At 39.7% G+C, this 27,165-nt stretch overlaps 1 protein-coding gene across 1 annotated transcript in view; it reads right to left on the reverse strand.

Moving 5' to 3' along the window:
- Positions 1–216: 216 nt before the first annotated feature.
- The window catches only part of si:ch211-71n6.4 (para-nitrobenzyl esterase), a 39,648-nt gene continuing 12,699 nt past the window's right edge, over positions 217–27,165 (reverse strand). The window contains exons 5-10 of the mRNA XM_057839160.1: positions 21,678–21,874; positions 19,587–19,786; positions 19,452–19,510; positions 16,335–16,502; positions 12,889–13,116; positions 217–4,566 (exon numbers count right to left, since the gene is read on the reverse strand). Coding sequence (XP_057695143.1) covers positions 4,424–4,566; positions 12,889–13,116; positions 16,335–16,502; positions 19,452–19,510; positions 19,587–19,786; positions 21,678–21,874 — 995 coding nt within the window. The 3' untranslated portion in view covers positions 217–4,423. The remainder of the gene's footprint in view (positions 4,567–12,888; positions 13,117–16,334; positions 16,503–19,451; positions 19,511–19,586; positions 19,787–21,677; positions 21,875–27,165) is intronic.

Raw genomic sequence — 27,165 nt, forward strand, 5'->3', positions numbered from 1 at the left:
GAATGGATATCCTCTCCGCTTCCGGAAACGTCAGGTATGTCGCAATCCGGCTCGATTGACCAAAAAAATGTCAAGTTCAAAATTAGATCCTTAGGTAGACATTGTAAAATTACCCAAAAATAAGGAGAGAAGACACTCAGTTTTCTTGGCCAAGGAGGTCAAACATGTGACTTAGTAGCCACCAAGATTGATCTAAAGGAAAAAAAAACCCTCCTTGGTATTTTATTTAGGGGTATTCCCTGAACAATAGGGGCGCCGCCTTAAAGGAGGGGAGAGCAAGCTAGCGACACCCATGTGTTTTTTTATTGGCTATGTGTGTGCATGTAGGTGGAATTTAAGTGATACACGTGTGTGGAGCAAGAGCTTATGTAAACAATCAAAACAATCATATAAACAGTCAAAATAATATATAAGCAGTCAAAATAATGCAGACACTTTTAGTTATGCAACGTTAAACAATCAGCAGATTAGTCCAAACACTTCCAGTTGTGCACCGCTGTGGCCCTGGAAGATGTCCTCGGATGGAGAATCGTCCTCGAGGGGCTAGGTGAAAGTCCAAAACCCCAGGTGCTAGGATGCCTGGAAGGTCTAGTTATACAACGGCGTGGCCATGAAGCCACTCCGACCCTCTTTCTACACTCTGTAACACTTAAGCATTATACTACAATCTGGTTATATATGAATAATATGAATAATATGGCAATATATTATTTACAGTAATTAGTAATTAGATAAAGTAATTAGAAGTAAGAAGAATATGGCAGTATGTATTATTTATGGTATATATGAGCATAAGCAAATATTCAATCAACCAATCAGGCAAACATTTAATAAATCAAACCCCGATAATTATCTCAACAGGAAGTCTTTTTTTTTTTACAGTGCTTTAAAGATATCACATTTGAACAGGCCGTTGTGATCATAGGACTTCCGACTGCAAGCAGATGTGTGGTCAGGTGACTGCATTGTTTCATCTGATTGGAATAATGGAGTCATGTGATTATTGTTGCTAGGTCTCATTAGTGAACCTGCTAGAGCCATTGTGGACATCTCCGACAAAAATAAAGTCAAATCAGTGTCGTTTTTGTCAACGATGACTATAACAAAAATATTTCATCGACGAACAATTTTTTCATGACGATGACGAGACGATAACGAGCTAAAAACTTGCCTTGGAAGACTAAAACTTAACAACACGGATGCCAGTTTTCATCTGACAAGACGAGAACGAGACAAATACCGTATGTGCCATAGTTTTCGTCACATGTTAACAATGTGTGACATACTGTATGTATGTGTTGTTAGCCTGCCTGGTTGGGTCACTCATGTGACGTGCTACGACCCCCCCCCCCCAACTCACCCACTAGTCTAGTGGCCTTGCCAGTCTCCCAATTGCTTGTTTACGCAATGTTGTTTTAGCCTTTAAAGGTCTGTGCTGAGTGCTAAATGTAACTCATAGCATTAGAAAAGCATTCACGTTCACCTTAGCGTTAGGCTATTGCTAACGGCGAGCATCCTCCTAAACTCTCGGACAACTTTTTTTACGTAGAGTTCGTGGCGTTACAATGGGTATAACTAATGAAAAATAATGTAGCCTACTGTTTTCCTGCTGAGTGTGTATTATCACGTGATAGATTTGTAGATGCTACAATATTTGCTCATCTGTCAATGTTCATTGGAAACCTTTTACTTATTTTTGGAGTGAAACGTCGATACAAACTAGACGAAATTAGTCTCGAGTTTTCGTCAACAAAAAGTAGACAAGGACAAACACATTTTGAATTACAAAAATATGACTAAGGCTAATAAATATTATCGTCCAAAAGATGAAAACTAAGACGGAAATTGAAATGGCTGCCAAAAACATCACTGAGTCAAATCAAATAAGTAGAAATGAAGAGGCAAATGTAACAACTGTAGTGTAGCCCAAAGTAGCAGAGTAAAAGCAGTGGTTGAATGTAACGAAGTAAAAGTACTGAGTTAATGTACTTAAGTACATTTTTGTTTATCTGTACTTTGAGTACAAATATGAAGTGATACTTTTTACTTTACCACATTTTACAGCACGTATCTGTACTTTTTACTCCACTACTTTTCAAATTATCGCTTGCGTTAAACGTTACTTTTGTTTATTTTTCTTTCATTGTGAATTGGTAGTTTCGTTTTCATGCTTCCTGCGCAATCAATAAGACCCTTGAAACCATACTGTTATTGAGCACTAGAGGGAGCAACACAAATACAAGCAAGATAAGGCAGGTGAACAAGACATTGACCAATTAAAAAAAACAACAGTGAGAACAGCCTGCCTTCAAATGGGTGCTGCACAGTCTTGTACAGTAGGTGGTGTATGCACCTGATAGTTGCTTGCAAGTTTTGAAGTTTATTGAGCTTGTTAAGCTTCTGTTTACACTGCAGTCAATTGTATTACTTTTTCCATTCTGCACGGTTGTATAATACATATATACGTATATATTTAAAATATATAAAATTTTTGCATCGGTAGAAAATACTTTTACTTTTTACTTGTACATTTTAAAGCAAGCTAGTTTTGTACTTTTACTTGAGTAATTTTTTTCTTACGTACTTGTACTTTTAATGAAATTTTTTTTACTTAAGTAAAAAAAGAGTTCTTCATCTACCACTAAGTAAATGTAGCATTTTTAAAGTCTACACTAGTAGGAATAAAAAGAATGGCGTGATGAAACTACTCTCAGAAGTATTTTTCTCAAAAAGTAATGTAAGTACATGTCACGGAGAAAATGTACCACCATACAACCAACCTCTGACAATGACCCAAAGTGTACTGCCAAAATGGGTAAAACGTGCCTTGAGTTATCATCACAAAGCCCTGATCTGAACCCCGTCGAATATTTGTGGGCAGATCTGAAAAGGCGTGTACGAGCAAGTCAACTGACCACCTTTGTCGGGAGGAATGGGCCAGAATTCCAGCAGAGTACTGTCATAAAATTGTGAAAGCTTACCCAAAATATTTGACCCAAGTCAGCAAGTTGTTCATCAATGTGTTACTTTAAAAAAAACAGTAGCAGTAGCAGTAAAGGCACTTCTGATTTGTTTATCCACTGTGCGAAAGAAATTGCGAACAAAAAGGCATTGTTTTATATGATATACGTTTACAAATCAATGTTAGGAGAAGAAGAGGTGGGGGGTCAGCCTGTTAGTGCTCAGAGCATACGCCGCACTCTACATCAAATTGGTGTGCATGGCTGTCTCCCCAGGAGGAAGCCTCTTCTGAAGACGGTACACAAGAGCGTATGGTCTGAGCACTAACAGGCAACCCCTCGACCTCTTCAATCTCTGCAGCAATGCTGACAGCACTCCCGTAATAAGTCACATGACATTTTGGAGGGAAAAAATGACAAGCAGTACTCAATTTGGACATTTAGGGATGTACGTAGTTTCTAAGGGGTGTACTCACTTTTGTTGCCAGGGGTTTAGATATTAATGGCTATATTTTGAGTTATTTTAAGGGGGAAAATAAATGAACTATATAAGCTGCACACTGACACTGACTACTTTTCATTGTGTAAAAGTGTCATTTTGTCAGTGTTGTCCCATGAAAAGATATACTTAAATATCTGCAGAAATGCGAGGGGTCTACTCACTCTTGTGATATACTGCAGGTAGTTGGAAACCTTTTGTTTTTTAAATTATTTTTGGGGTGAAAATTTCAAATTTTATGAGCGAAAATATTGAGTTAACGTCGACTAAAACTCAACAAAATTAGTCTGAGTCTTAGTCAACAAAAACTAAAAGAAAACAAACACATTTTGAAATGACCAAAATATGACTAAGACTAATAAGTATTATTGTCCAACAGACTAAGACTACGACAAAAATTAAAATGGCTGCAAAAACAACAATGGTACAGTGTAGACATCCATTTGAGGAACTTTTTTACTACATAATTTATCCTGTTTAGAGCCTCCAACAACTGAAGCCTTAGCCAGCTCACGCATGCGTGACAGTCTAGACATGATACAGCCTAGACTTGTTTGAAGACAATTACAGAGCACGTATAGACAAACAACAATTCTTCATTGACTCACAAGAAATAGCGGTTAGGGTCTTCATTTAATTGAGCTGGCAGGTTTTTACGCTGGGAGGAAGGCAGAGTACCAACTCGGGGCACATTAAGGCCCAACTCGAGGTGTGACCCTACAGCCAGATGCGGTAACCACATTGACAAACCATGTTTTTGGATTTTGGACTAAAAAGATGGGGGTAACTGACAATTTATTGACATTTTGTTTAAATGTTTAAACCATTTAACAATCAAGTTTTTTTGATTAAGACAAAAAAAATATTCCCTTCACAGCATGATTCAAACTCAAGGACATTCAAAAGATAGCTGGATAACTTTTCAAAAGTCTTTACAATATGTCATATGAACCTCAATGTATAATCAGTTTATCCATGCGTACGCATACAAGCCATTCTCCTTCCAGAACTGACAGCGAGTAGAAGAGTGATTGTTGGCAACCAAAAGCTTGCTGGACAGGAGAGCAGTGGCTGCTGGGTAAGCTAACCACTCATCGGTCATCTTACCTGGAAGAGACAGTCGTTTCAGTTTTCTTTATTTGTTATTCATGAAATGCCAGTATAATATACAGTAGGGCAAAGAAGTATTTAGTTAACCCCCAATTGCACAAGTTCTCCTACTTAAAAAGATTAGAGAGGCCTGTAATTGTCAACATGGGTAAACCTCAACCATGAGAGACAAAATGTGGAAAAAAAAACAGAAAATCACATTGTTTGATTTTTAAAGACTTTGTTTCTACATTAAAGTGGAAAATAAGTATTTGGTCACCTACAACAAGCAAACATTCAAGCTAGATTTCTGGCTGTCAAAGAGGTCTAACTTCTTCTTTCTTTTTCAATATTTTTTTAAATTTTTCCATGTATATAAACAAACAGAAATTTACAAACAAGATAACACAAGATAAACCCTCCCCACCCACAACCCCAAATGTCCTGAATAACTATAGTATTTAGGCAAACAAATACATACAAATGATGAGTTAAAAGCAGTACATCACAAAATAAAAGCTGTTGTATTTATGTCCATATATGTATATATCTTCATCTTTAGAGAGAGAAAAAGAAAAAGGAGGAGAGTGATTATATTTATCCATACGTCTCAAGGGTTCCCTCCGGACATCTGAGCATATCTCATGGCTTTGTTTGAGTATTGTGAAAGTACGTCAGAAAAGGCTCCCACGTCGTATGGAACCTTCTCCTTGACCTAGTCAAAGAGAAGCGCGACATTTCTAGTTTGAGGCAAATCATTAAGTCCCGACGCCACTGGACAAGCGTGGGCAGGGCAGCCCCCTTCCAATGTAGCAAAATTGTGCCTCTAGCCAAGAGCAGAGCAACAGTGACCATACGTTGTTCTGTAGATGACAAGTGATCATTATCTTCACGAAAAATACCAAACAAAGCAAGAGTAGGATTGATGTTAATATTGTTATTTAGTACTGTGGACAGAGTTTGGAAAATATCGAACCAAAATTTCTGCAGTTTGGGGCACAGCCAATACATATGTATCAATGTAGCGTCCCCAAATTTGCATTTATCACAGGTGGCCGTTATGTTCAGGTAAAAACTGGACAGTTTAGCTTTTGACATGTGAGCCCTGTGCACCACCTGAAGAAGGCAGTGCCTAGCACAGATTGATGATTTATGTATTGAAGATAATATAGATTCCCACAAATTATCAGGGAGATGCCCCAAATCTTTTTCCCAAGCTGCCCTTACCTTATCAATCACTGAACCCAATGATAATGAAATGTAGTTATGCAGTTTTGACAGTGCACCTTCAGAAAGTGGATCAAAGGGGAGAAACTGGTCGATTGGATTAGGTGGGTACCAAGGGGAAATTGGGCACATTCGAGTGCACATAACGCCTGACTTGCAAATAATGAAAAAAGTGAGTTCTGGGCAGATTATATTTCTCAGTCAGTTGAGTAAATGATACAAAGTGTCCATCTTCAAACATGTCAGCAAATGGTTTGATAGCCTTATCGTGCCATATCCGAAAGTTATAATCAGAAGAAGAGGGAATGAAAAGGTGGTTTGGTGGCAATTGGACTCAAGAGAGAGAATAGTTTGTAGTTAAAAAATCTCCTAAACTGGACCCATATACAAAGGGTGTGACGTACCACTGGGCTAAGTGAGTTTGGTATTTGACAGTCTGATGATGCAGCGAGAAGTGCAGGAAGAGAGACATTTTCACAGGAGTCCAGCTCCAAAGACGTCCAGCCTGGACCATCCAGTTGAAGATAAAAGTGAGTCCAGAAAGCGATACAGCGAATATTAGCAGCCAGTAATAATGACGAAAATCCGGGAGCCCCGTACCTCCGTCCTTCTTGGGTCTCCGTAATATGGCTTTACCGACCCGAGGCCCTTTTCCTTGCCATATGTACGAGGAAACTATGGAATCTAAAGAAACAAAAAAGGCTTTTGGAATAAGTACTGGAATATTCTGAAATAAGTACATACATTTTGGAAGTATATTCATTTTTATTGAGTTTATATGTCCGGCAAGCGATAATGTTAAGGGAGACCACTGTGATAATGATGTTCTAACCTGATTTAACAAAACGGTAAAATTATCTCTTAGAAGATTCTTAAACTGCCGTGTAACGACCACTCCCAAATATGTAAACTGTCTCTCTTCAATCTGGAATGGGGTGCTAGAGGTCTAAATTCTTCTAACAAGGTTTAACGAGGTTCCACTCGTTACCTGTATCAATGGCACCTGTTTTAACTCATTATCGGTGTAAAAGACACCTGTCCACAACCTCAGTCAGTCACACTCCAAACTCCACTATGGCCAAGACCAAAGAACTGTCAAAGGACACCAGAGACAAAATTGTAGACCTGCACCAGGCTGGGAAGAAAGAATCTGCAATAGGTAAAACGCTTGGTGTAAAGAAATCAACTGAGGGAGCAATTATTAGAAAATGGAAGACATACAAGACCACTGTTAATCTCCCTAGATCTGGGGCTCCATGCAAGATCTCACCCCGTGGCGTCAAAATGATAACAAGGACGGTGTGCAAAAATCCCAGAACCACACGGGGGGACCTAGTGAATGACCTACAGAGAGCTGGGACCACAGTAACAAAGGCTACTATCAGTAACACAATGTGCCGCCAGGGACTCAAATCCTGCACTGCCAGACGTGTCCCCCTGCTAAAGCCAGTACACGTCCATGCCCGTCTGTGGTCCGCTAGAGAGCATTTGGATGATCCAGAAGAGGACTGTGAGAATGTGTTATGGTCAGATGAAACCAAAATAGAACTTTTTGGTAGAAACGCAGGTTCTCGACTTTGGAGGAAAAAGAATACTGAATTGCATCCAAAGAACACCATACCCAATGTGAAGCATGGGGGTGGAAACATCATGCTTTGGGACTGTTTTTCTGCAAAGGGGCCAGACGACTGATCTGTGTAAATGAAAGAATGATTGGGGCCATGTATGGAGAGATTTTAAGTGAAAATCTCCTTCCATCAGCAAGGGCATTGAAGATGAGACGTGGCTGGGTCTTTCAGCATGACAATGATCCCAAACACACAGCCAGGGCAACAAAGGAGTGGCTTCGTAAGAAGCATTTCAAGGTCCTGGAGTGGCCTAGATAGTCTCCAGATCTCAACCTTATAGAAAATCTGTGGAGGAAGTTGAAAGTCCGTGTTGCCCAACGACAGCCCCAAAACATCACTGCTCTAGAGGAGAACAGCATGGAGGAATGGGCCAAAATACCAGCAACAGTGTGTGAAACCTTGTGAAGAGTTACAGAAAACGTTTGGTCTCCGTTATTGCCAACAAAGGGTACATAACAAAGTATTGAGATGAACTTTTGGGATTGACCAAATACTTATTTTCCACTAGGATTTGCAAATAAATTCTTTAAAAATCAAACAATATGATTTTCTGTTTTTTTTTTCCCACATTCTATCTCTCATGGTTGAGGTTTACCCATGTCAACAATTACAGGCCTCTCTAATATTTTCAAGTGGGAGAACTTGCACAATTAGTGGTTGACTAAATAACTATGTGCCCCACTGTATATACCGTAAGTTTCGTACTAGAAGCCCCTACTTTTTTTCTACATTTTGAATCCTGCGGTTTATAATGCTGTGCGGTTTATATGTTCATTCATTGGGTTAATGGGTAACACTTTATTTGACTTTTTCTGAATATCTAAGACTGCCATAATACCGTCATAATTATGACATGACAAGCCGAAAGGAAAAGAAGAAGAAGAAGAGACTATCATGGGCATTATTGAATGCTTATGACAGATGTCATTATCATCGTCATTCCCCAAATTATATCACTAACTCCATTTATGTCCAGCTTGGATCTTTTACATCCATTCAAATGTGAGATAATTGCTGGATGACACAAAATGACATCTGTCATACGCATTCATTCATGCTCATGGTGATGTCATGCCATAATTATGATGGTCTTTTCACAGTCTTATGGTGCCACTGTCAAATAAAGTGTTGCCAAATACCATAACTAGCAATTAATGAAACAACTGGAACAGCAACCGAAGAAATAATTAACACGGAACATGAATTTTGATTGTTATTTACATCTGCAGTGCTGCAATGCATGCTAGGAGGCATGTTGGATGATAACAGTGTTTACAGCAGGTGGCGGCAGAGGTTGACTGTCTCCTCCAAGGGAGTAGTGATGGCCAAATGAAGCTTCTTGAAGCACTGAAGCCTTGCACCTAATTGGTTCAAAGCTTCATGGTGGTTCATTTGGTCTTATGGCAGTCTCATGATGCCGCTGTCTATTTAAGTGTTACCGGTTAATATTTTTTGTGTAAATATCCCATAATACAGTGAGGACAGCTACGACTTATAGTCCAGTGCGGCTTATCTATGAGAAAATGCCGTTTTCGTGTCAAATTTGGTGGGTGGCGGCTTATAGTTAGGTGCGCCTTATAGTCCGAGAATTACGGTATATAAGAAGACAATGATTTGTTCATATAGCCATACATATATCCTTACATTTTTAAATGAAACACTGTATTTATTTATTTTTTTAATTGAAAAAATTCCACGATGGACTGAAGGCACGACGTTTGAAGCGCGCAGTAGCGAGGGATCACTGTAATATATTTTCAACTAAACTACCTAAACTTTCCCCCTAAGCTCTTTAAGCAGAATTTTCAAAGCTAAATGTTGTTTTTTTTTGTGGCAAATCAAAAAGGGGAATAAAATGGTATCATGCTAATCAGTAATCACAATTAGACATGCCTACTTCTTTTGCTTTAGTGCATAATAAAGTAAAGCTATTAAAACCATTGTGTGACGAGCACTAGAAATCTCAAATATGAGTACATCAGAGGAATGTGTGTGTAGGCAGACAAAAGAGCCCTTCTACGCATCTATGCATGCTTGATAATCTGAAGGAAAGATCTAACGATAACTTTTCAAAGCGTTGACAACTCATTCCAAGTCAAGAACTGTCATAAAATAAAAAGACAACTGGCAACTGAGGAAAAAACTGGGCCCAGGGTCCAATTCTAGTAGCATGCATAGGGTTGGGCATCGTTTGAAATCGAACGATTCCGGTTACGATTCTGGTTCCATGTTTCAATTCTGGTTCCGAACAATTCTTGATTCCGATTCTTTTAAGAGGCAGGGTCGAGGAAAAAAAAAAAAAAAGGCAGGGTCAAAAAAATGTATAGTTTAAAAATGTATTAGTTTATTTAAATGTCTTAACTTCTCGTTTTTTTTTTTTAATTATATGAATTTAAAATTTATCATTATTATTTACATGAATTTCAAATGTATTATTATTATTATTTATTATTAATACAATTAATATAAAATGTATGAATTACTGTATATGAACTTCTCACAGGGTTATTTTTAATTTGTATATAAATATCAGTTTTTGAACTTGAATGTGATGAAGTTTCTTTCCACAGGAGTGCACTTTCACAAAGATGTTTATTTTTCAAATGGTTACGGAGAACACATTTACTTATATTCTTTTGCCTTAGTTGGGAGCTACAATGAAGCATTACCGTATTTTTCGACCTATAAGTCGCAGTTTTTTTCACAGTTTGGCTCGGGGTGCGACTTATACTCTGGAGCGACTCATGTGAGAAATTATTAATACATTATTATATCATTTCACATATTATTTGGGTGTTTTGGAGTGACACTGATGGTTTCGTAAACTTGTTAGCATGTTCTTTATGCTATAGTTATCTGAATAACTCTTAATAGCTATGTTACGTACAGTACGTTAACATACCGGCCACGTTCGCATTTCATTGTTCGTGCATCATGTAACATTATCATACTGTACACTTATTCAGCATGTTGTTCTGTATTGTATTTTTATTTAAATTTGCCTTTCAAGATGACATATCTGTTCTATGTGTTGGATTTTATGAAGTAAATTTCCCCCAAAAATGCAACCTATACTCCGGTGTGACTTTTATGGGTTTTTTTCCTCTTCATTGTGCATTTTGGGGCTGGTGTGACTTATAGTCCAAAAAATACGGTAGCATAAATTCTTCTTTTGATTAGAATTTCATCTAGATGAGGCAAGGTTTCCTTATTTGTAAAACCGATTCTGTTGTGTTTACAGAAACATGCAATGTTAATGTTGTGACAATACCAGTTAGGCCAGTGAGTTGCGCTGTAGGAGTGTGTACATACAGTGCTGCTCAAAAGTTTGTGAACCCCCTCAACATTTTGGAATTTTCTATTATTTCAACCGGATTTCCTAATCAATCAATTCAGTAGTTTTTTTTTGTTTTTTTAACAGTTGTGTTGTCGAGACTAAATTAAAAAGAGTTTTCATCAACTGATGTAGATGCAAAATTGAACTGTTTGGTCACAACCAAAACCGCCATGTCTGGCGAAAAGTCAACACTGCATACCACCAAAAGAACCTTCTCCCAACAGTGAAGCATGGAGGTGGGAATGTCAAGATCTGGGCTTGCTTTTCATCCTCAGGACCTGGACAACTCCACATAGTCCATGGAATCATGAATTCTGAGGAATATTGTCAAATCCTAGAACATAACCTGACGCCATCTGTTTTGAAGTTAAAGCTTGGCAGAAGGTGGATCATGCAACATGATAATGATCCAAAGCATTCCAGCAATACAACCAAGGAATGGCTGAAAAAGAAGAAGATTCGTGTTCTGGACTGGCCCAGTCAAAGTCCTGACCTAAATCCCATTGAAATGCTGTGGCGGGACCTGAAGCGAGCAGTTCATGCCAGACGCCCATCAAACCTCTCTCAACTGACTGCGTTCTGCAAGGAAGAATGGGCAAAAATCCCCCAAAGTAGATGTGAGAGGCTGATTAGTCACTACAGAAACCGTTTGGTTGAGGTAATCTCTGCAAAAGGAGGCGCAATATCCTATTAACTGAAGGGGTTCACATACTTTTGCACACATGATATCTGAGTTTTTCTTAAATCAACCACTTTTGTTAAATAAAGAATGACAATATAACTATTTCTTTTGTTTCAGTCCATTATTTGGAATGTCAGTATTGTGGATTTGGGTATAACTTAACATTTAATAAGGTTATTTTAGTTTTTTTTACAAAAAATCTGACCATCGCTGTGGGGTTCACAAACTTTCGAGCAGCACTGTATAATGCGGAGAAGAGATGAGAGCGTCTGGCTAGTATGCTTTGTGATGTGATGCTATTTTTCACTGCTACGAGTTCATTAAAAAAGTAATCGGATACTTATAATGGCTGCTAAATAAGCAACGCAACAGATTCCAAAACAAAAATCCTTTTAATACTGTTGATCTTAACGGAGGCGTCTACTGCTTTAAGATGGAGGCTGTTTACTAACGTCACCGAGTCTGTCATTTCGCATCTCGCTCTCTTTATATGTTCTAATGCCGCCGACTCATTTTGCATCTAGTTCTATATACATGATATCGACCATAGCCCGACGTAATAATACTACTTATTCTCGTACTATTTTCCATCCATCCATCCATCCATCCATCCATCCATCCATCCATCCATCCATCCATCCATCCATCCATCCATCCATCCATCCATCCATCCATCCATCCATCCATCCATCCATCCATCCATCCATCCATCCATCCATCCATCCATCCATCCATCCATCCATCCATCCATCCATCCACCCATCCATCCATCATCTATTGCTTAATCCGAGATCAGATCGCGGGAACAGCAGAAGACAGACGTAACGTATTGTTTTACTTACCTGGTTCTGACGGTACAGCATGTAAACTACCTAGCACTCAGCTAGCTATGCACTTAGTTCCTGTGTTCTATGAAGCCGGTCGTGCATAGTTGGTCGTGCAGCCACCTTTGCATGCTATGATTGTGTTGCAAATGTTGCACTGAGTTGACTGGTCTTTTTTTTTTTTTTTGTAAAGTTAAGCCAAACTTTTGAGGGCCGCCAGATCGTGTTCATGGTGCAATGCACAAACACGCGCTTGTTGTGGCCTCTTTTTCTTGGTTTTTGGCAGCATTTTTTTTCCCGCGCGGCAGTCAGGGCATCGAAACATGGAATCGAAATTTAAAAATTCGAACGGTTCCGGGAGAACCGAAGTGTTAGAACCAGGTCCCATCGATGCTCGATACTCGATGCCCAACCCTAAGCATGCACTCAGGAAATAGAACGCAAAAATCCCTTAAGCATTTCATTTTAAAGTAGGATATCTATAAAATAGTAAAAAAACAAAACAAACAAAAAAACAGTCAGATTTGAGTGCCAAATCGTTTGCTACACATAAAATTACATAAGTGCAGTCATTTTCATTTTTTGACATGCTCACAATTTCATAGCACCTTTAATCACATTGACACAAAATAACACAGTTACCTGTTTTGGCAAAGTGCACAAGATGTTGTCTAAGGAGGTCCTGGAAACTCTTGTCTTGATCAGGCAGCGGTCCCCCGAAAAGTAGCTCCAGTCCCCCGAAGAAAGCCATGATATCCAAGCAGTGGAAAGAGAAGCGACTATGAAATGGCACCACAGAACTGGTCGTGTTGACCGCTCCAAAGGGTGTATGGGTCAGGACATAGCGATACACAGGACTATGAAGAGCCGCTGCAGAAACAGAAGTTTCTGGATTAAGAAAAGTCAGGAATACCTCTTAACTTAATTAATTTATAACTTAAAGGATCATAATATAATATTTGCATTTCAATTATTTATTAAATGGCCCTAATATTTCAATAGACATTAATAGACATTTCTGGAAATACTTCTAACGTGGTTCTCAATTGTTAACCCAAGATTTCCTCATTTTAAAAGTTGATTGTTAGCCGTAAAAGTTGTTATTGTTATGATTCTGTGTTTACAACAGATTTTGCACCCTCCAGTTATAAGATCAGTTCTTTGTCCAGGTTGCCAGAGCGCTGTAGGCTTCATAAACTAAGTTTGCAACATATACGTCGTGTACTTGCACAACAAGTACGCATATCTGCGTGTACTTGCACTACAAGCATGTGCACTTGCACTACAAGCACGTGCACTTGTGCTGCATGTGCATGTACAAGTATACCTACCAGCACAGCAAAGCTACCCACGCAATTTCTCCAGAAATTGCATGTTCCAGTTTCTGATTGAAATGCAATATTGATACAGGAGTCTGAAATTTTCATTGTAGGTGCATGTCCAATGTGAGAGAGATAATCCAAAAAGAAAAATTCAGAAATCACAATGCGTGATTTATAAACAATTTATTTGTGTGATACAGCTGCAAATAAGTATTCGAACACCTGTCAATCAGCTAGAACTCTGACCCTGAAAGACCTGTTAGTCCGCCTATTAAAAGTCCACCTCCACTCCGTGTAATATCCTGAATCAGATGCACTTGTTTGAGGTCGATAACAGCATAAAGACACCTGTCCACCCCATACATCAGTACGACTCAAACTTGTAACATGATCAAGACAAAAGAGCTGTCCAAAGACAACAGAGACAAAATTGTTCACCTCCACACGGCTGGAAAGGGCTACGGATCAAAAGCCAAAAAAAAAAACAAAAAAAAACGCAACTGTTCAAGCAATCATTAGGAAATGGAAGAAGCTAAAAATCAATCTTTTTAATATCAATCGGAGTGGAGCCCCATGTAAACTATCACCTCGTGAGGTCTCAGTGACCCTAAGAAAGGTGAGGAATCAGGCCAGAATTACACGACAGGAGTTGGTCAATGACCTGAAAAGAGCTGGGACCACCGTTTCCAAGGTTACTGTTGGTAATACACGAGACGTCATGGTTTGAAATCATGCATGGCACAGATGGTTCCCCCACTTAAACCAACACTTGTCAAGGCCCGCCTTAAGTTGGCCTATGACAATTTGGATGATGCAGAGGAGTCATTGGAGCAAGTTTTTTGGTCAGATGAGAGCAAAATAGAACTTTTTGGTCATAATTCCACTAACCATGTTTGGATGAAGAAGAATGGCGATTACTATCTCAAGAACACCATCCCTACTGTGAAGTATAGTGGTGGTAGAATCATGCTTTAGGGGTGTTTGTCCTCGCATGGGACAGGACAAGTGCACTGTATTAAACAGAGGATGACTGGGGCTCTGTATAGACCCTACCCACCAACGTCACAAAACCACGTGCTCGCTGTATGGTTCCGCCCCCTTGTCCGTCATTTTGTCTCTGTATTAGCATTGGTTTCAATTGATCGAGGAATTTAAAATGCGTTTCATGGAAGACCCGGTGCTTTCGGATGCCGTAAACTCACTGGATGTGTTGCATAAAAGGCGTTATGTGGAAAAGCTTCGTTCTATTCAGTCGCCAGATCCATATTTGATGCCCAAATCGCTGTTTTTCGACCCACTGTCTTCGCCCTGTCTGCCTGACATCTGCTATGCTGATATGTACAACTATCTTGTCCACACAAAATCAGCCTATTCTCACGAAAATTTGAAAAACTTCAAGAGCTTGGAGGCTTATAAATACTTCGTTGCTGGTTGGGTGAAACAGGTCCTCGTCCACGAAAATTCGGCAGGAATCTATCTTGTGCTTGGAAAGGTGAGTTACGAAATTTTCAATTCAAAATCTTTTATTCTCGCTAACATCCACTGTCAAGTCTAATTTATTTCATGTCATTTGTCAATGGAGTTAGGGCTTTTAATGTTTATATGGTTTACCGATAGCACTCTCACTACATACATACGTGTATGTTGTCGGCGATTAGCCAAGCAATGATCTTAATTGTGGTTATTTGTCAGCCCAAAACCCTCTAAGTATATCTTAAATGCATCTTACCGGATATAAAATGACTACTACATAGTCTGTGGTGATTTTTTGGTGCCCAGTTTTCACGTCGAATTGCAGCCGTCCATTTCGCTCTCCTCTTTGGATCCCTCGGAATACGGTAAAACTTCAAGTCTCTCCTTCCATCTTCTCTGTTAGTGCAACCAACAGCCACACACACCTTCACCATTTTGATTATTAATGTTAAGGAGCAGAAAAATACGCCGTAAATAGGTGGAATGTACGTAGCCGTAACAGGTTAACACTATGTTTTGACGGACAATTGGGCGGTACCATTCAGGAGAGCGGAGTTGTGACGTCACGTGGGTAGGGTCTATAGTGAGATTTTAGGGAACAACCTCCTTCCTTCAGTCAGAGCATTGAAGATGGGTCGTGCCTGAGTCTTCCAACATGACAATGACCCGAAGCACATAGCCAGGAAAAGGAGTGCCTCTGTAAGAAGCATAACAAGGTTCTAGCATGGTCTAGCCGGTCTTCAGACCTAAACCCAATAGAAAACATTTGAAGGGAGCTCAAACTGTGTCTCAGCGACAGCTCAGACACCTGACAGATGGGTGGACCAAGATCGCGCCTGTAGTGTGTGCAAACCTGGTGAAAAACCACCAGAAACGTTTGACCTCTGTAATTGCAAACAAAGGCTACTGTACCAAATATTAACATTCGTTTTCTCAGGTGTTGAAATACTTATTTGCAGCTGTTATCAAACAAATACATCGTTAAAAAATCATACATTGTGATTTCTGGATTTTCCTTTTTAAATTATCTCTCTCACAGTGGGCATGAACCCACGATGAAAATTTCAGACGCCTTTAAGATTTCAAAGTGGGAGAACTTGCAAAATAGCAGGGTGTTCAAATACTTATTTTCTTTACTGTATGTTAATGCAGCTCGATTCTCCACTGCAAAGCACTTATCTGGCTGCCCAAAGAGGAAGGGAAATGTACGCTTCAACATTCTGATCCTGGTATAATTTTGGCCACAAATCTTACACATTGTTTCTTTAATATACAGTACCGAGGGGAGTTTACCTGCAGCCCTCTGGGCTAGATCATTGTTGGGACATGTCACTCTGATGTCTGAGACCATAGTCGTGTACGCTCTCTCTGGACAGCGATCGTTGGTTGGGCAGGGGTCAGAGGAAGGATAAAGCTTCAATGCTGCTTTGGGAAGATTTTCACTAAAAGACTGGAGTTTTTCTGAAAGGAGACAGGCATCAACATAATAAAATACCATACTTAATTACTCCAAATTTCCTACAAAGTTTTGTAGTTGCGACTCAAATGATTAGTAACACTTTTTTCATGGTTTAGCTGGCCTGCAGTTTTGACTTATATCATGTTAAAATATAGAATTTTACCTGTTCTTAAATGTTATTTCACTGACCAACATGGAAAAGGAGTAAATATTACTAGTAACCAGCCCGAAGTGGATATTCTTGGCTTGTAAACAGGTAGTGAGAGAAGGACCTCGCATATAATGTAGATATTTTAAAAGCTTATGTAGTCACTTTAAATTTAAACACCCCATAATATGGTCTCTCACCCAATAGTGTACTGCATGAATGGTGTTTTTAGACCGTGACGTCGCCATTGTAACCCGGAAGTGGGTCAACATAGACACGCCCTCAAATACAACCAATGTTATTACTGCTTGTTTTCTGCCGGTAATCTTTCAAAAAAGAACAGGCTGAGTAAACACTGCTGCTATGGAACTTGTGGAAACGACTCTGATCATTATGACATATGAAGGATGTTTTCTTCATACGTTTCCCAAAGCCAAAAAAGAGGGGAAAATGTGAAGAATGGATCAACTTGTTCAGACATCCAAAAGACCAGTATATTGCCAGCAAGGTGAAGCCATTCACCTTCATATCCAATAAACATTCTGTTGGGGGCCATGGTCCTAGAGGACGAAGACGTAAGCCATTTTGATATTTTTAGTTATTGTTTAGCGTGGTGTTTTGCTGTGCTGCTTCTGTCTGACAATGAATGACCTGAAAAAAATTAAAATGGTATCTGACTGCCACTGTTGTTACCTTTTCTCTTGTAAAAAAAAAAAAAAACTTTAGTAAGGGGGAAATGTAAATAAATTATAGAATTAAGATTTAATATTAATGAAAATATTAATAGTGTTTGTTGGCTGTCACTGAGTAGCATTTGCAATCACTACACAAAAATAGTCATGTAGATTACCCCCATGAACGATGGGAGACGTAAGACAACCAGAGGATATAATATATAAGAAAGACAGGGCATATGGTGGTAAAGGATGTTGAAACAGGAGAATGTCATTGCCAGTGGCATAAGGCAATGCACACAAGAAAAAGGTGTCGATAAAAAAGCTACCACTGGATCAGGTCAGCTCTTTTTCAGCCCTCGATATTCAAGCCATCTCTTTAACTGAACATTTATATGTTCTTCCACATCTCTACCAGTGAATTTGGCACCAGGGACATCATTTTCAGACAGAATTGGTAGGTTTAGGTCAGGAAACATCTCGTTCGTACACTATTCATATGCATTTAGCTTTATGGACAAACATGAGCTTCACCTGTCTAGCAACAATTGCTAACGTCATGAATATGAAAGAAAAAAAGTGACGTGTTGCGTGCAGTAGGTCATTTAACCTAAGTATCTGACATTGTTGAAAAATTTGAACTTTTTAGAAGCCAGAATAACTCCAAAGAAAACGGTCTAGTATTTTTTTTTTTTTTTGGCACTTTTCCTATAAACGTAGGTTAAAATGAGCAGCCTCTTACTTTCGGAACTTTTCTACATCCCCAAAACTGAGCACCCACTAACTCGTTTTATTGTACTTGTAGCCTACTATTACTACGTGAATAAAAGTCGTATTATTACATTGGACTAATGTAGCTGAATGAGTGTGGCGTCCCAGTGCCACAAGTCTCACCACATTGGTCAGCACCATGGACGGCAATCATCACACCTGCCGGTGATTGCCTCATTGCCAATTTCCTGTAAAGTGGAGTCACGGAAGCTACCTAGGAGTGAGAGGCTTGAGAGGCATTTCACGCTACGGCTGTGATTCCCGATGAGGGAAGTTTTGGTTCGTTTTTCTTTGTTGATTTTGTACTTTTTGTTTTTTGCTAAATAAAAGCGGGCTACGACTGCCTGGCGTGTTTGAAACCTATGCCTGCCTTGTCTTCCTTTCTGACCCCTGATGTTTACACTGGTGGACAATGCGAGCACGCTAGTCCCATGATGCCCAAAGACCCTACTTGGCCCTAGTACTCCGTCGTAATATTCTAACACCAAATTTAGAAGTCATTCTTCTTTTACAATTTGAGAAAGTAACAATGCTAGACTGTAGCTTACTCTGATTGAAAATGATTTGGGGAAACTGCTGCCACAGTAAGGTCTGGCATTGTTATGGATGTACTTAAAAACAAATGAATGCAGGTGGCTATGGATGTTTTTTGTTTTTTAACAAACATTGTGGTGTAGATGTATTTATTTTTTCCGGACGTGTGAAGGCAGGATCTTCGGTTTAAAAAAAAATCCTGCTAAGTGTAGTCATGGCCTCAGTTGCACATATGTGATTTGAAATGAGCAAAAACCATCTTACTTTGGGTTGAAAAAAAAAAAAAAAAAAAAGAGAAAATAAGTGGCCTTTAATACATTTCTATTCTGTTGTTAAAATGATTCGAAAGGACTTTCCAGGATTATGGACTTGTCAGTCTTGACTTGGCACTTGACGGCAAAGACTTGAGACTTACTTGTGACTTCTTCCCACCTGTAGATTAATTCTGCAAAAGTTTAAGAAAGCTGACCAAGTGGCCATTGCTGAATTGAACCACGGTAACACTGTAGCTTACTAAGCTAAAGAAAGCTTAAGTTAGGACTAGCACTGCGTGATGCATAACTGTGCTACGAGGCTAGCAGTGGAGATGGTTACAACATCAAGTTTTGCAACTATTCAATTCTTTTGAACTGGTCTTTTGTTTTTAAAGTGATACTAATACCGGCGTTTTAGCTACTTGGCAAAGACAAATGCATGACTTACATTATCCCTCAAAAATGTGATTCATAGCCTATGCAAAATTTATACGTTGTTTTCTGCATTGTGACACATTGTTTGACTAGTGCGACTGAAACTAACGTCTGGAAAAAAACGTGTTTCGTCACCTGTCACAAACCATCTGTAGTCCCCCCATGTCCACATAGAGATATTTTCAACTGGCGGACTGCAGAAAGAGCAGAAGTTTGATCACAGTTACAACTGAGCTGTAAATGCTTAATCTGAATAAGGTCAGACATCACCTGAAGTCTACTTCCTGTTCTGTTGTCCCAATGACAAAGGGAACATCATTGTAGGACCCTTTCTTTTCCCATATCTCAAAAGGTGCTGCTTCGAGGACATACCCATCCACTACCGCAACTGGGCCATTGAAGTGCCCCTTGGTTGGAAGGTCAGTCAACTCATCTCCAGCCCAAGAGGGGTATTCCTGCCATGGCACAGCCTGTCAAAACAATGAGTAGAAAGTTTCTATTTTTAGAATGTAGCGAGATAAATGTATCTGGTAATCTGTGGCTGGATCTAAATGTTTTTTCACATTTGAAAACGTCCAAAAAGTCCAAAATGTATTAACCAAAGAAATCATGATGGTCAATCATTGAAAATGAAATACTAATACAGTGTTATGAAAAAGTATCTGAACCTCTGGGAATTCCTCACATTTCTGCATAAAATCACCATCAAATGTGATCTGATCTTTGTCAAAATCACACAGATGACAAAACAGTGTCTTGTTTAACTAAGACAACCCAAACATTTATAGGTTTTCATATTTTAACGAGGATAGTATGCAAACAATGACAGATGGGGGGAAAATACATAAGTAAACATCACATTTAATATTTTGTGCCCCCCCCCCCCCCCAACATCCCAACAACCCCCCTGGCAGCAATAACTTCAACCAGATACTTCCTGTAGCTACAGATAAGTCTGGCACATCGATCAGGACTAATCTTGGCCCTTTCTTCTCTACAAAACTGCTGTAGTTCAGTCAGATTCCTGGGATGTCTGGCATGAATCGCTGTCTTTTGGTCATGCATGTCAATGGGGTTCATGTCTGGACTTTGACCACTCCAGAACGTGTATTTTGTTCTTCTGAAACCATTCTGAAGTTGATTTACTTCTGTGTTTTGGATCATTGTCTTGTTGCAGCATCCATCCTCTTTTAGCTTCAACTGTCTGACAGACGACCTCAGCATTTCCTGTAAAACATCCTGATAAACTTTTGAATTCATTTTTTCATGACTGATTGAGAGTTGTCCATTGCCTGAGGTAGCAAAACAGCCCTAAATCATGACGCTCCTTCCACCATGCTTCACGGTGGGGATGAGATGTTGATGTGTTAAGCTTTTCCATTTTTCCTCCACTCATGACGTTGTGTGTTACTCCCAAACAATTAAACATTGGTTTCAACAGTCCACAAAATATTTCGCCAAAACTTCTGTTGAGTGTCCAAGTACCTTTTTGCGAACAAGCAACAATGTTTTTTTCTTCCTTCGTGGCGTTCTCCCATGAACACCCTTCTTGGACATAGCTTTACATATTGTTGATGTATGCACAGAGATATTGGACATGGCCAGTGATTTAAGGCTTTAGCTGTAACGCTAGGGTTCGCTTTTAATTCTCTGAGTATTCTGCACTGAACTCTTGGGAGAGAAGCAGCAGTGCCAAACTCTCTACATTTGTAGACAGCTTCTCTGACTGTCGACTGATGACCATCCAGACTTTTAGAGATGGTTTTGTATCCTTTCCCAGCGTTATACAAATCAACAATCCTTGATCGCAGGCCTTCAGAACGCTTTTTTGACCAAGCCGTGATGCACTTCAAACAATGCTTCTCATCAAGACAATTCTTACCAGGTGTGTGTTTTATAGTAGGCAGGGCAGCTTTAAACCACTCATAAGAGATTGGGCACACACCTGACTTAAATTGTTTGGTACATTGGTTTCAATTGCTCTTTAAGTCTCCTTAGGCAGAGGGTTCACTTACTTATTTTTCCCCTTCTGTCATTGTTTGCATGCTATCCTCATTAAAATACGAAAACCTATAAATGTTGGGATGGTTTTAGTCAAAGCAGACAGTGTTTATCATCTGTGTAATTTGACAAATATCAGATCACATTTGATGGTGATTTTATGCAGAAATGTGAGAAATTCCAAAGGTTCAGATACTTTTTCATACCGCTGTACATCAACTTTTTTAATACTACATGCTTTCGAATATTACAAACATGAATGCACATTCCTAAAAAGAAAGGTAAGCTACTTACACATTTTTTGAATGTGCTTTGCTAAATTTTGCTAATTACTAAATTTAGGAAAATTCAAATGTGTACCTGTAATATCTGTTTAACAGGGAGACTTCTAAGGCATGCAAGGTCATTGCAGCGAGTGTTTTTCAAAAAGACCAGATTGTCTGACTCCGCCTGCGCCAGTGTTGCATTATATACATATGAGCCACTCATATCCACTGCAGCATGGAAGAGATCCTTTGCAAGAGGCGACATCATCAAGGTCCATACAGAGGTTCCACCTGACAGAGCGGAGAAAAATATATACATTTCAAGGTGCCCAATTAAAAAACATGCTTCAAGAGCCTAAATGTGAGTGAGGCAGAGGTCTATGCTATAGAGATTTTTGTAGCATAGAGACGATTTAAGATGCAATATGTAAGATTTAATTACTCATTAAATGGCCCTAATATTTCAATAGACAAGTTTGGGAAATACTTCTAACACATTTCCCAACAGTTCAACCGAGATTTTCACATTTTAAAAGTCAACTGTCAGCCTGTAAAAGGTGTTTACAATGGATGTGCACGCTTGGAGTAGCGCATGCGCTTACGTGTATAGTGGCACCTCTACTAACGAACGTCTCTGCATTCGGAATTATTAGGTTAAGACACGACTCAGTGGGTAAATCATGCCTCTCGTTATGGAAGAAATCTCAGGATAAGAAAGGCAAAAATACAGTGTGGCTAGGAGTCGCAGCATCCATAGTTTACTGAACGTAACATATTTGAGCCTGAGTTATGCCTTTGCGTTGCAGTGACAGCATAGCGAAGATGTAGACCCTACGGAGTCAATGAGCATTCGATAGTTTTGCAGCAAGGAAACGCATTGTTCTGTAATTCACCCACAAGCCAGAGGGGTGTTGCGTTGTGTTGTGTGCGGTTTTGGGGGACTCTTGTCGAATTCCTTGAGTTTTCTTCCGGTTACACAACAATGGCAACGTAAATGCAACGCTTGAATGTGGATCTTCAGCTCATCAACATCGAACAATAAATGTTGATCATATAAATGTGGAGGCGCAGGCGACGCAGAAGACTGTTGTGGAGGTGGTCTGTCCGACTGTTGATGCCCCACAGAGACTGGCAGTCACATTACGAATTCTAGCATCGGGTGAAAGCCAGCAAGCTGCGTTGTCCAGTGTTTTGTCCAATTTCTTTGCCGTGTCCTACAAACAGCCAGTGGGAAGCCATTGCAGATTTCTGGCGGCTATGGAACTTCCCAAACTGCGTTGAAAGCCTTGATGGTAAACACGTTATCATAAAAGCACCGAGGCACTCTCCATCAGGGATGATGTATCAAGTGTGTGAAATGTCTGTTGTTTAAAATGAAACATCAAAACACTTGTTCACAACACTCAAATCTTTGTTCTTCATATATTTGAAGTGTAAAATATAAATAAGTCACAGACTGACAGCAAACATATGTACACAATAAATGATGATGTGCACCAACCAAAGCTGGCAGTTTTTGGCAGGCTGGGTCACCGCTTCGTGTGGCCATTCGCTTCTGAACAAACACATACTTGTCTCTGAGGTTCTTCAATTATTTTATGCATTCACTGACCTCCAGCCTCGTATTTTCTGCAATCTCCTACCACGAATTGCTTGACATTTGGCAATCTTTATAATGTCTTGACGAGACGTTGTTGTTGTCGTACTTGCGGACCTCTTCGATGATACTCTCGTTGACTTGGTCCATTTTTGCTTGTTGCACAACAATGTTTGAAAATGGTGGTGAGCTTGTGCTGAACCTGAAACAACAGTCTGAGCGGACCAATCACAGTCCATTTGCGTCAGGTCACTAGGGATGGGAATTGAGAACCGGTTCCTATAGAATATAGTTTCAGTTCCATGGAATCGTTTGGCAGTTTATCTAACGATAGATTTTCTTATAGATTCCAACCAGCATGATTTACGTCACAACTCAACTTACTCATGTACGTCACCATGTGTTGACGTGACGCCTGGTCAGGATGTTGTGGAAGTGCACGTCAGGCTACGGTGGAGGGTTGTAAATCGGGTCTGCCTTGACGGCGTAGGTCTGCCGCAGAAGCATAATTTTTTTTTTTTTTTTTTTTAAAGAAGGTTTTACTAGATGACTTGAATAGCTGCTTGGAAAGACTTTGGATGACTCACCATGACCACAGTGTATAGTATTCCATCGTTTTTCGCGGTTAATAGGGATCAGAACCCGCTGCGATAAGTGAAAAACCGCGAAGTAGCGCAACCCCTCCCCCCAATTTTTTTTTTTTTTTTTTACATATATATTCACATTTAGCATTGGAAAGAGATACATATACTGTAAGACATGGTTTTTTTCTCACTTTTTTCCCCTAGTATATGATTTAAGAAAATGTTTACATACATATTAATAAATGGTGTTTAACCACTTCAAATGTAATAATTATGATCAGTTTTAAACATAACTGTCCCACCGAATAATTTTTAAACAAGAATGAAATACTGTAGTAGAAAAATGATTGGCTTTATTAATGTCAGGGACGCGGGCAGGCAGGCAGGTTGTGTGGACCCAATTGCAGGGAAACAAAAAGCGAGGCAGAAGGGCGGTGCAAAAGGTTTTAATTAATGCCAACAAAAAACAAAGTACCAACAAAACGACTGGGTTATCCAAAATCTCTTAACAAACAAAAGTCGGGCGAACAAATAAACTTACTTTCAAAGCAGGGCGAGTAACACGAGGAACTGTGGGGGAACGCAGGCATGAACGTGGACCAGTACATTGACATAGACATAGACAATGACGCAACAAGGAGTGACAAGAAACTGGGTCATTATATACACACACGCAGACAAGGGGTAACGAGACGTGGAACAGCTGGGTAACACAGGTGAATGCAGATTGCAGGATACGCTGGGAGAACACACACAGGTGAGAGAGTAATGGGCAATCACAGGGACAAGTCACACTAGGAGAAAACAAACACAAAACCTAACAATTAAATGCTTCTGTTTACCTAACTTGACTGTGACTCTTGGAGTGACATGTAAAAATTACAAACTCCTTATGATCATTTCTCGCATTTATTTTATATGTGTACAACGCCCCCCCCCCCACACACACACATTCATTCCAGCCCGCGCTTCCTTGCAGAAACTGTTTAACAAATTAAACGATGATTGACACATTGCTGCTCGTGTGAAGTCCGCTTCTTTGGCAAGATCAAAGACATCGTTAACTTTAATAAGCAAGTGCCTCAGTGACTGAGAGTTGGGAAACGAGGTGAGGAAGGCTGTGCGAGCGAATGAAGCAGAAGGTTTGCTGATTGGAAAAAAAAACTATCGCACGTCCTTGCGATGGGACTATCGCGCATGCGCACATCGCGATAGCAATGTTTAAACGATATATCGTTCAGGCTTAGTGTACAAGGACACGCAAGTACACGTACTAGGGTGTATTCACACCAGGAAAGTCATTAGTTTTCTTTCTTTGGTCTGCACCAAAAAACATTTTGATGCAGTTCCTTTTCGCTGTGCAATTTGATTTTGAATTTGAGCAAGCCACCCAGTATTTCATAACAAACCTATCTTGTGCAAAAAATATTAAATCGTTGTACAAAATGGTCTGGGTGGGGTAACACGTTAGCACGTTCATTTGACAAGGACTGTAGACTTTCCGCTCCTCATTGCTCTATATTGTATCCCGACTCATATTAGCAGAAGTACTGCTAACCACAGACTGTAATGCTAATCAAACAACATTTCCTTGCTACAGAAGCCTGTTACGTGCAAAACGGTATTTGATTTCAGCTATGGTCCTGACCACGGTGCGATCGCTTTCACATCTGTAGCAAACCGAAACACGGTCCGCTTGGAAGCGAACTGAAACCGCCTCTCCGACGAGGTCTTGTACAACCCAAAAGGTGGGCACCACAAACTTTTTTTTGTTTGGTCTGGACCAAACAGGGCAGATGTGAATATGCCCCTAGTTTCTAGTAGTAGTTTCTGATTGAAATGTAACACTGGTATTGCATCGCAGCATGATTCTCCATTGCAAGGCACTTACAGTGGGGAGAACAAGTATTTGATACACTGCCAATGGGTTTTCCCATTGGCAGTGTATCAAATACTTGTTCTCCCCACTGTATCTAGTAGTCCAAAGGGGATGGGGATGTTTTGATGTCAACAATTTGATCCTGGTTGCAGTACCATTTTTGGCCACCAATCTTACATATTGCCCCTTTCATTCATTCATTCATTTTCCATGCCGCTTTTCCTCACGAGGGTCTTAAAGGCAAATTAATTTTTAAGATGAGAAAAGAGCAGAGCTCCCCTATGCACAGGTTGGGCTAATGATTAACTCTCCTGATAATACATTTCGTCACTGATGGTGTGATGGTACATTCACCTGGCGCAGGGAGCATTAGATCAATTCCCATTCAGTGGCGCGGTTATTGCAAGTCTGAACAGTAAGCTTGAGAACGATAAACCGATACGACCGGATATCCGGTTTTACAGGTGAGAGATACAGCTGTATCGATAGTAAAGTTACCATTCGACAGTAATTAGCCATTAAATATTCAATGAACCCGATAGGAGAGATAGAATTCGGCTATCGCGAGCACAAGAATCAGCTTCTAATGCTTAGTTCAATGCATTGCTTAATATGATTATTTAGTGTTTACCTCACATGCTGCGCTTGTGTCATTCACCACACAGCGCACTTAGATTGTGACCGATGTCGTGGTTGCCTCAACTTCCCATTCATTTCGGCAGAACCACTAGTAGTCGCCGTCATTACCCGATCGCCACGGGCGTGTCATAACAACGTGAGAGCCAACAAAATGACTGTAACGCACACTCCGTAGCGTTTTCTTCACAGCCCAAAACGAAACTAGGAGTGGCAATGAAGCAACATGCTAAAACAATGGACAGTTTGGACACCACGCCAGCGATGTGCAGCGATTGATTTTCAACACACCCAGGAAAACAAAAGTTGGACTTTGAAGTGACGAAGGCAGCCAGATCTGTTCGCATGGGACAGAGCTAGTGAGAAGTGTGAAGCGGTACAGAGATCGTGAGTTTTTAACCCTAAAAATTAACCCACTACAATGGTGGAAAGGGCGGCATATTGTTTCCACAAAACGCAGTCTACTTAAACATGAACACGTGGATCAGTTGATCTTCCTCAAAAAAAATCTGCCCTTCAAAAAAGATATAGACAGTGATGAGGAATAAAAAAAAATGCGGAAGCACGGGCATAAGTGAATGACTTTGCTGTGTATAAGGTTAAAGTAATGATTATAGACCTGTCTGTCTAAAATGCCATGTTTTTATTCCCCAGTTATACCAGTGGTAAAGCATAATTTATTATTTATTTATGATAACACTAGCAGGTTTAATTATTTTTTTCTAGAGCTGCTGCATATAATTCATATTTTTTGCTTGTAAGATGTTTATGTTGAAAGTTTGCACTTGAATTACTTACCTATTGTGTTCAAAACACAAGGAAATACAGAAATTAAATTACTGCACTTTATTGTTGCCTGTACCTGGAGTTTTATTTTATTATCAAT

This window comes from Corythoichthys intestinalis, chromosome 1 (assembly GCF_030265065.1).
Source record: "Corythoichthys intestinalis isolate RoL2023-P3 chromosome 1, ASM3026506v1, whole genome shotgun sequence".
NCBI lineage: Eukaryota > Metazoa > Chordata > Actinopteri > Syngnathiformes > Syngnathidae > Corythoichthys > Corythoichthys intestinalis.